Genomic DNA, 10223 nt, shown 5'->3' on the forward strand with positions numbered 1-10223 from the left:
TCAAATGTAAATGACAGGCGACGTCTGAAAGGCCACTCCCAAACATCCCATAATCTCATACACCTAATCATGTGCACCTTCACCTGCGAATCCAATCTCCCAACGAAAACCATGGCCGGTCATCCATCATATCATTCTAAAAAGTAGAACTCATCCCTCTCTCACTCACTCAAAACACACACACACACCCACCCACCCCCATAGAGAGAGAGAGAGAGAGAGAGAGAGAGAGAGAGAGAGATGGTTCCTGTCAGCTCAGATGGGAGGGTGCTGTCTGACAGGAGGACATGAATAGAGACTGAAACCGAGCAAAATAAGAAGAACAAACATCTAAAAAATGAAGATCTGACTGAATAATTAGCTAACCCATGGCTTTTAAAACCATGTCCTGATGCTTTTGAGATTTCTAATGGAATTGTACCACCCTGCTGCCATTGCTCTTTTGTTTATGCTGCTAGTTGTCTTCAAGAGATCGGTGTTGCCACTGCTGTCGTGCCTATTGGGTCGAGTGAATCCTGAGCACAACTTTCCTTGCGTTTGCGGTGTTCCTGATCTAAATTCTAAAGATTTTTTGCCGGACGACGGCGTACCAAAATCTTGCCACCGATGTTTCCTCCACCCCATGATCCAAATTCCGTGTATATGTCATGCCAAAATGTCCTGAAACCCAAGAACATAGCAGAATTTTTCGAAGCACAGTGTTAACATCACATACTGAAACACACGAAAAAGCATCCTTCCTTTTCTTGTCTCGCTGCTACTACTCGTCCTGTCAATTGCACCACTTCTCTTGTCTTTAATCTTCATGTCTTCTCCCCCAGGAAAATCTCTCTCATCGTGCTTCGACAACTGTTTGTTGGTTATATCTGAAGTGAGCATGCACAACCACAATGGAAACCCGGGAATTTGGATACACTGTGATCTAAGGACAGAGAAAGGCCTATAAAAACTGTTCCAAACACTGTGATGAAAAGAACGGCCTGGAGAAACCCTATCTACACACCAAACAGAGAAGACAAAGAAGGGAGAATCATGTATACTCACCAGTACTGGTGCTACATATGTCACATGCATTAGAAGAAAAAGCAGCGAGAGCTCTTCTTCGTCCTCCTTCTCGACCTAACTACAACGCTCTTCTCTATCTCCTAATCAGAATAATGAATCCATGACTCCACCATGCCCTCGCCTCTCGTTGCCACGACGCTCCCCGATACCTTGTCCCCGGTAAACTCCGAGGGGGGCCCCGAAGCCGAGTAGTTCGGCTTCCAACCGCTGCCGACTCGTAGTTGTGAGTCCAAGTAGTCATCGATGGCGGCTGGCCTCAAGTGCGCTAGATCAGCGCCGCCGTCCGTCCAGCTCGAATGCAATGCTTCGGACCCGATAAGCCCTGGCGGAAGACCGCCGAGCTCATGTGCTTTGTACGCGTCTGAGGGTGTGATGTGCAGCTTTGCGTTGTAGCTTGCCGCTATGGCGGGAAGAGTGTACTTTGCTTGGAGTTGTGAGGGTTGGAGGAGGCTTTGGAAGTTGAGGATGGGGCTTTGGTGGCTTACAAGAGGTTGCCATTGGCCTCCGGCAAGACCAAGATCATGAGAAGGTGACCGGTAGTTAGAGTCATCAGTAGGAATTTTGGTGTTGGCACTAGCAGCAGCAGTGTTGGTGGTGCTCAAAGGACGAGGAGGTGGAAGAGAAGAGATGGGATTAGCAGTAAAGGAGGGAGGAGCTTGGAGTTTCTTGGGTAAGGGACGGAGGAGGAAGTGGGGAGGAGGCGCGTCAGCGGGGTAGTAGAGGTCGAAGCGAGATCGCGCGAAAGGGGACGTAGAGGCGACGGAGAAGGGAGGGGAGGGTATGCCGGTGAATTCTTGGACCATGGCGCGGAAGTTGGAGGTGTCGGTGGTGAGCACGGTGGTAGGGGCCCGTCGTGAGGCCCTGGAGCGCTTCTTCGAGCTCCTTGGCGCCGCCGCCGCTGCAGCGGCGCCGATGGGCTGCTCGAGTTGTGGTTGCATCGACGACGACGACAACAGGCTAGTAGCCACGGGATGGGTCCCGAGTGAGGCTGCTGCGGCGGTGGCGGCGGTGATGCAATTGGAGGAGCTGGGGATGAGGTGGCGTGGCCAAGGGGCGGTGGTGGAGGAGCCGATGGGAAGGAGCGGGGCTGAGGAGTCCAGGTAGGGGAGAGATGAGTCGTCGAAGAAGTGGTGGCCGTCGTAGGAGGAGGAGAGTGGTGGTGGTGACCGGGAAGGCGGGAGGGCGGCGGCGGCTGCTGGGGAGGAGTGGAAGAAGGCGGAGAGGGAGTCGACGCGGCAGTCGAAGTCGTCGTCTCCGCCGCTGGAGGACTGGAGGCTGCTGCTGTTTCCTGAGTCCATAGCAGGTGTCCAGGATAACGAGAGGAGGAAACTGCAGAGGAGTCTTCTTGGCTAAACTGCAGAGGGAACAGCAAAGACGGAGCTGAAACTGCTCATTCTTCTGATATAGTAGCACGGGAAGCAAAAGTGCAGAAGCACCGCCAACAGCATAGAAAAAGTAGCCTCTCTTTTCGAAAGGATCAATAGAACTTAGGACACAGCATTCCAGAAGAGAGAGAGAGAGAGAGAGCGAGCGAGCGAGCAAATAATCTGTGGTGGCTTTCAGACTCGAAAGGTGGAGGACCGATCAGCCATGGGCTCTGCGGGAGGAAAGGAGGAGAGATCGTAGTAGTGGTGGAGCAAGAGAAAGAGATAGAGGAATAGGAAGGGGAAAGGTAAGGAGAGGTTCTTCGTAGCTTCCTTCTAATTTTTTCTTGCTTGTTTTATTTATTATGGAATAAAAGAAATAGCTTAAGTCCACGTTTCCACTAAAAGTCGTGGAAAATGAAAGAAATCTAAAAAAAAGAATAAAAAATCTTTGAGAAAATGTTTCTTGTGCACGTAAGCATGTCATTGGTCGATCAAAGTGCGGTCGGATACGACGCCCTGACCACAGTTGCGGATTCTCTGTCAGAGCCAAAGCACGCTCTGCAACTTTTTTCCAGCCCGGGATCCAAACAATCTGTGGGACCCACCAACGATTGCTCGACCCAAGAACTCCATGGCTGGCTGAGCGCGGACAGCAAATCTGCACTCCATAAATCAAATCCACGTCTCGTAGTGCACAGTGCTAGTACGAGGACCGGGCGACCAAAGACTTGCAAGCTTGGCATCAAATAATAATAATAATAAATTTCCATCGTATTTAATTATATTACAGATCTAATTTGACCAAAATAAAATTTACATTCAAGAATGTAGTCAACGAGAATTTTAATGTTATTTTTTGGTAGTATATAAAACCGCATTGCATGCATTGCACATCAAGAAATTTCTCGATCGAAAGGGAATGTGTTTTCCTCACTAGCAAGCATTTGCTTGCTGAAGAAAGGAACAACAATAAATATGATACATGTAAACTGCTTTTCATCACCATAATTCTGACGGAATACTACTTACCAACCTAAGTAGCAACTGATACACCATTAAATAAGGACTGCTAATCACATCTCATTGGCCTAATCGACATGACAATCGATGGGTTCGTGCCACAAGACGATAAGGTTAGGTCGAGATTAGGTTAGGGCAGTGATCTTGTGGTGTATGAGGAAAAATCGTTTTACATTGGATCTGCGTGCAAATAATTGTCCTCGGACGCAGTTCCTGCTCTGGTGCTGGAGATGAATAGGGTTGACATGTCCCCATCTTGTTCTTCAGGTCATCCACCTGAAGAATGTGGTGATAGACTGGCATGATCAATGTGAACAAGGGGAGATAATTGCCAAGGCATAGATCAGGATTGTTTGGTGGAATGATTTGCACGTCTTAATTCAACCACCAAGCCTTTTAACCTAATCCAAACCCAACAGTGATGGTCCTAATCTGCATTCTTTGTTGCTCAACATCACCACTTTCACGTCTTTGTTTGACTAATTCCTTCCTTCCATCCTTCCTTGGGTAGGAAGCTTTAGTTTTTGGCTCACCTACTCAGCTTGTCATTCATTGGGAGTCGAGTCTCTATTGTGAATGGTAGTCTCCTTTAGCGGGAGAGTTTAGGGGGTCAGAACGCAAGCAACAGGTGGCCACATTGCTGTAGTCGTAGAGCAATCGTACTGCCTTGCAAGGACTAACATAGGAGAGGTTGGACAAGTCGCACTGAAGCAGGCGTTGAAGCTTCTCCAAGGGGTGCAGTGAACGAGTTCGTCTTCAACGTTGGAATAGCTCATTGATGTGAGATCCATTGACCACTTAGTAGTAGGGCTTCGTTGATATGTGTGTTATACAATAATAAGTGTGAGAGGATTTCAAGTCTCTCCAAGGATTGAATCGCCACATCATGTGCAAAAATATTAAATGATTCCATCAAGATCATTTGTACAATTAATTTGACCAAGAAAGTATTTTTATTGACCTGTCTCCTATCCACTGACTCATCAACATCAATGAGTTTTATTTATTTCTACACTTTTTATTCTCTTTGATTGAGGTGTAGTTAATGATCTAAAGCTATAATTTTTTTGCTTGCTTTTGAAGATAAATAAAATCTAAATTTAAACATGATTTTAATGTCATTTAATCTTACATTGATCGAAGAGTATGAGAATCAAAGACTCATAGGTCCGTAAGATTATTTTCGAAAAAAATAAAATTATATAAATACGTTTTATGAGTTTTAATAAAATCATTTAGTCCCACGTTAATTAAGGAGTATGAAAATCAAAAACTTATTAGGTCAATCATTATTTAAAATAAATAATATCTCAGTTGATCAATCATGATTTAAAATGAATAATTCCTCAGTTAACCAAATAGTCTCTTATCATATTAATATTAGAGGCAGGACTCGAGCAAACCCGCTCAATGTGCACCTCGCTTATAAGCCTTTAGCTCTAGAAACCAAAGGCTTATAAGTTTGTCGGATATACCCACTGCACCAATGACCAAATGATCCCTTATCAAATGCCCATTTCATTAACAAGAATGAATTTTGATGCCATAGGTGAATTTTTTAATCCAAAAAAATTTCTAGTGTGCTCTTTTCTCAAGTTCTGTGAAAGACTGGAGTTCAGAGTTACAGATATCATTCACCTCAAGCAGTAGATTGATCTTTAGCAAAAGATTAGTGTTATTTTCTTGAGGCAAAAAGCTGCAGAACTTGTTTTCTAAAAAGTGAAGTGAAATTTCTGCAACTGCTCTCAGCTCAAGTAGGATGATTTCAATATGCTGTGGATGCTGAACACTGTATTATTTTTAGCTTGAGCAGATCTGATGCCTTCTCTCTTTGAAGGTGCATCAAGTACATCTCAAAAGAAATGGAAGCATGCAGATAAAAGCTGTGTTCAGAATCTGCACCTGGTTTGCCACTAAAATAAATCCACATCCCAGTGTACTGGGTCTCAAATCTAGACGCTGTAGAAGCTTGACTGTTACTCTCTAGGGTTTAGTACTCCTCTTCATGCACGACATTGCTTTTTGTTTTCAGGACAGAAGAGATAAGAACATAAGATATCAGAAGAGCTTACATTACATCAGTAAAGAAGCTTGTAAAATGCACCTCCATCCCCACCAAACTTTGTCCCATAGCTTGATGTGCTCAGCAGTGTTAAACTCGGTACACTAAACTCCTACCACAAAAGAGAGATAATAGGCAAAGACTGATCCAACCTTCCAAGTCCTGGATCTTCGCGGAGAACTTCCCTATTCCATCACGGAACGATCGCTCATGTTAAGTGGCAGATGCTGCTAGAGAGACGCCAATAATGACTCCCACATATTGTTCATGTTCTTTCATGGAAAACTGTCCTCCTCCTCGTCCCAATAGTGGCTCATAGATACTGGGAGCAAAAATCTCAGAATCCATCCAGCATTGAAGTGAAAATAGAGTGAAACAATGGAGAAGTTTTCTGAAGTCAACTGTAGTTGCCGCATCCTGTTGAGTTGTCAACTGTAGTTTTCTGAAGACAACGGATCAGCCATTGGATCCTGTTGAGTTGCTGCTCCCTTTTGTCTTCCCCGGTGACCCGTTGAACAGTTCACGTTTGATCGCTTCCTGTCGTTGACCGCTCCTCTAATACTTGATCAAAACCGGAACCAACTCCTTTGGGAGAGTGTCCAGGTCAAAAATTTTCCAGTTTTTCTTATTAATGTACGAGGACAGAAAAAATTAGAGAACTTGCATAAATGAGGTCAGTTTCCAAAACAACATCGAACCATTGTAATCAGCTCCATTACCACATACTTAGGACCATTGCACCTGTCTAAAATTTTTAGAATAGATATTGGTAATCTCATAGAACAAGCTTTGGTATATACTAGCAAGTTTGTTCCTCTGCAATCTAAGCGATCAGAGTTGGAGCAATGGAACTAATTTTTCTTCATATATAAATGTATGACTTATGTACAGTAATCCTCCTTGTACATTGCATTGGCAGCAACCTCTGAACTCCCTTTTATGTTGACAATCCCAGAAGCAATCCTGATAGAGATGCTTCAAGGTTGTTCCTGCCTTGTTACTTCCAGAATTTTAAGTGTGTGATACAATCAGTAACTATTTATGATCTGTTAACTAAATTAAAACTACCTGGTGATGGGTATGAGTACTGACTGATATTAAACTATATCACTCTGCCAGAGGTGAGACTTACATTGAATCAATTGCATCATAAATAAAATGGTAGTAGCAGTCATAGAAATTAAAAAAAAAACTCACCTTGATTTAACTCGCTTTTGTACGGCTCTCCGATGTTACATAGATGTTGCCCCCTAAAACCATGCATACACATTGATCCGGCTCTGGTAAAAAGTGCATTAAGATCCCATTAAGAATACTAGATAACCAGAATCAGAAGGAGACAACCATCATGGTAGTTAGAACTTAGAACTTAGAAGAATACATTTACCTTACACCCTTTTCCAGACCCTTATTAAAGTTAAAAACTATTAACTCTCGCATGAGTCAAAATGGTTATGCACAACCTAGGATATTCTCCTTAAATTCAAAGAGAAACAAATAGCAACCAAGCCTCAAAATGCTTGCGTACGCTAAGGCCATAAGCAACTGATGATGTTAGATGAATCTTCCAACTATCATGCAGTTAAATTGAGTAAAATCCACAACTCACGAGATTAATATCAATTTTAATAAGATACAGTCTGCCCAGGCTAATGCCTTCCTGTGCCTCTCTTGCCATCACCCATTTAAATTTGCTCACCTCACCTGAATACTACATTCATAAGCCTCCTTTTGACATGTCCAAACCACCTCAATTAGTTGAGTGCTAGGATTCGTTCTCAACAGCCTTTAATACTGGAAAAAGAACCATGTAGCAGACCCAGAACATTGCTGTTGAGTAAGCTAACTGCACCATGGTAGCACTTGCCATTTTGGCAAGATGGCAAAGTTTTTAAGGAGCAAAAAAGGTTAAACTAGTCAATGGTTACAGTACTAGCCCATTCCTCATAACGAACATGGAACAGAAATTAAAAGCAAAAAAAAAAAGATCTAAAACTAACAGTGCCTTATCAAGCTCAAAATAATGGAAAAGATAATAAAATTTAGCAACTTTACATAGTAAAACTGATATTGACATAATCTAGTTTAAAGAAAATATATGTACCTCAAGTCTGGCTTTAAATTTTCTTATGCCAATGGAAGAACATGGTCATCGATCTTTGCCTGTAGGCATGATCTTTAGCAATATGAGATGAATTTCCAACATCATAAATTAGTGAGTCATCCTTTTAGTTCACCACCATTAGGAAGAAGTCCATCCTTTGCCAAGTCAGTCAAAGCATCCAACACAGCGTCCATGTTCCCATCCTTGTGGTTCACTTCAACAAGAACCTTTGATTTTTGAGAATATGTTGGCAAAGAACCTCCCAATAGCTGTTGAATTATTTGATCCTGTTTCTCATTTGTTCCGAACTGGGAAAGACCCTTAATAAGAGAAATAGCAGTAATTGCATTTGGAAGAAAACCAGCCTGTAGCATATCTTCATATAGGCTAACCGCCCTATGAACATTTCCTGCTCTACAGTGTCCATGAATAACAATGTTATATGCAGTAGCATCAGGCTTCCAATTCCTTTCTGCTATAGAGTTGAATACCTCATCAGCTTCATTCATCAACCCTTTCATACAGAAACCCTTTAGAAGCGACAACAAACTCTTAAACTCTACTTTGCCACAACAATCAATCAGTATGTTGTATGTAACACTATCAGGAACAGACTCGTCATGGCACATCCTAAGCAGGAGTCGTTTTGCTTCCTTTGTCCGAGCTGCTTTTTGGAGGCCATTTATAAGCACACTATAAGTCACGACATCCGGAAGGATCCCTTTCTTTATCATTTCATCATGAAGAAGGAAAGCCTTCTTCAGTTCCCCCTCCTTGCAGTGGCCATCAATCAGTGTGGTGTATGTATAGTTGTCAGGACGTATACCCAAACTCAACATCTTCTGAAAAAGCTTGCATGCATCATCCAGTCTTTTTCCTTCACAAAGACCCCTAATAAGTGAAGAGTAAGTAATAGCATCAGGCAAGATACCCTTGTCAAGCATCTCTTGATTAAACTGAAATGCCAGATTAATATCTCCATTCCTACAGTACCCACTCAAAATCGTATTGTAAGTAACTACATCTGGCATAAACCCATTTGTTTCCATATCTTCTCGAATAATCTTCAATGCTTCATCCATTCTTCCCAACAGACAATACCCATTAATCAAAGCATTATAAGTCACAACAGAAAGCCTAATTCCACTCTCCTTCATTTGTTTCATGATCAAGAGTGCATCATCCAGGAACCCCTTCTTGCAGAAACCATCGATCAAAGTTGTGAAAGTTTCCGCATTAAGCCTAAGCGATCGTTCTTTCATTTGGCTGACAAGCTCCATTGCTCTCCTCAAGTTCCCAGCTTTACACATTGCGTTGACCAATGTAGTGTATGTGACAACATCAGGGGCCACCCCCTTGTGAGCCATCTCTGCTTGAAGTAGGAGAGCTCGATGCACGTCTCCCTCCCTGCAGTATCCATTGACAAGTGTATTATACGTAATGACATTAGGGACCAATCCTTCTCTCACCATCTCATCGACAAATTTGCTCGACTCCTTCACCTGACCCTTGTGGCACAGCCCGTTGACGATTGAATTACAGGTAACCAAATTAGGCTTAAGCCCATTCTCCTTCATCGTCATCAGCAGCATGCGTGCATCGTCAACCTTCCCCGACTTGCAGAGACCATCAATTAGAGTGTTGTAAGTGACAACATTTGGCGAACACCCTGCGAGCGCCATCTCAGAGAAGAGAGATGACGCACGATTCAGTTCACCCCATGAACAGAAGCCTCTAATAAGTATGTTGTAGGTGTAGACATTCGGGGAAACGCCGGAGCTAGTCATGTCGGCGAGGAACTTTTCAACAGTTCGAGGAGGGGTTCGACCAGAACGGAACATGGCGTCGAGGACGGAGTTATAGGAGAGAAGGGCAGGGGAAAAGCCAGCATCTTTGGTGAGGGAGAGGGCGGAGAGGGCTTGCGGGATAAGGAAGAGGGAGGAGTATGACCTTATAAGCAGGTCGAAGGCGGCGGAGGGGGACGGAGGAGGGGGGCGGAGGAGGGGAAGGGTGGAGGCGAGGGAGTCGAAGAGGGCCGGGAGGGGGAAGCGGGAGGCGAGGCGGCGGGCGAGGGAAAGGGCGGCGGGAAGGCGGCGAAGACGGGAGAGGAGGTGGAGGGCGAGGGACTGGGGGCGGAGGGAGGCGGAAAAAAAGGGGAGAGGCGTGGCCCAGCGGAGGAAGGCGAGGAGGAGGGGGCGGTGGGGCTGGGCAAGGAGGAGGGCGTGGGCGGCGGCCTCCGGCGTGTAGGCGGCGGCGAGGGAGTCGAGGGGGCACCCGTGCCTGAGGAAGGTGAGGGCCTTCTCCGCGAGGAGGTGGTGGTTAGAAGCAGCGCCGGTGTCGAGGGCACCGGTGGAGGGCTGGCCATGGGAACGCAACCCTGCCATGGAACGAAGGCGGAGGAGGCATCCCGAGAAGCGGGAGTAATAAAGAGGAGGTCCAAAAGTGGGACTTTTGGTTTGGGTCGATAGAGAGCCCAAAAACGGCCCAAATAGCACCCAACATGCGATGCTGACTTGACCGGAACTCGTTGACTTATTCATATATCAAAAGTGGATAAAGCGAATGTTTGAAGAGAATTGGCAATTTTCTATGAAGAAAGACACCT

The 10223-nt window shown here is 44.6% G+C and overlaps 2 protein-coding genes across 5 annotated transcripts; both read right to left on the minus strand.

Moving 5' to 3' along the window:
- Positions 1-331: 331 nt before the first annotated feature.
- On the minus strand, positions 332-2758 carry LOC135632780 (uncharacterized). Its single transcript, XM_065141550.1, has 2 exons — positions 1045-2758; positions 332-922 (listed from the first exon to the last, which is right to left on the minus strand). The coding sequence occupies exon 1, from the start codon at positions 2361-2363 to the stop codon at positions 1146-1148; it is 1218 nt and encodes a 405-aa protein (XP_064997622.1). The 5' UTR covers positions 2364-2758; the 3' UTR covers positions 332-922; positions 1045-1145.
- Positions 2759-5338: 2580 nt separating this feature from the next.
- LOC103977351 (pentatricopeptide repeat-containing protein At5g39710) lies at positions 5339-10027 on the minus strand. 4 transcript variants are annotated; one of them, XM_018824154.2, is made up of 3 exons: positions 7619-10027; positions 6712-6794; positions 5339-6099 (listed from the first exon to the last, which is right to left on the minus strand). In XM_018824154.2, exon 1 carries the CDS (start codon positions 10000-10002, stop codon positions 7735-7737), a length of 2268 nt encoding a protein of 755 aa, XP_018679699.2. In that variant the 5' UTR covers positions 10003-10027; the 3' UTR covers positions 5339-6099; positions 6712-6794; positions 7619-7734. The 4 variants fall into 4 exon arrangements, with proteins under 4 accessions (XP_018679699.2, XP_065000193.1, XP_065000195.1 ...); XM_065144121.1 differs by having other exon boundaries at positions 5339-6138; XM_065144123.1 differs by having other exon boundaries at positions 5339-5836; positions 5926-6794.
- Between the last annotated feature and the right edge of the window lie 196 nt (positions 10028-10223).

This window comes from Musa acuminata, chromosome BXJ3-3, assembly GCF_036884655.1.
Source record: "Musa acuminata AAA Group cultivar baxijiao chromosome BXJ3-3, Cavendish_Baxijiao_AAA, whole genome shotgun sequence".
NCBI classification, from domain to species: domain Eukaryota; kingdom Viridiplantae; phylum Streptophyta; class Magnoliopsida; order Zingiberales; family Musaceae; genus Musa; species Musa acuminata.

Excerpts from the sequence above, each read along its gene's own strand:
- LOC135632780 (XM_065141550.1), bottom strand. The coding sequence starts at position 2,363 with ATGGACTCAGGAAACAGCAGCAGCCTCCAGTCCTCCAGCGGCGGAGAC.
- LOC103977351 (XM_018824154.2), bottom strand. The coding sequence starts at position 10,002 with ATGGCAGGGTTGCGTTCCCATGGCCAGCCCTCCACCGGTGCCCTCGAC.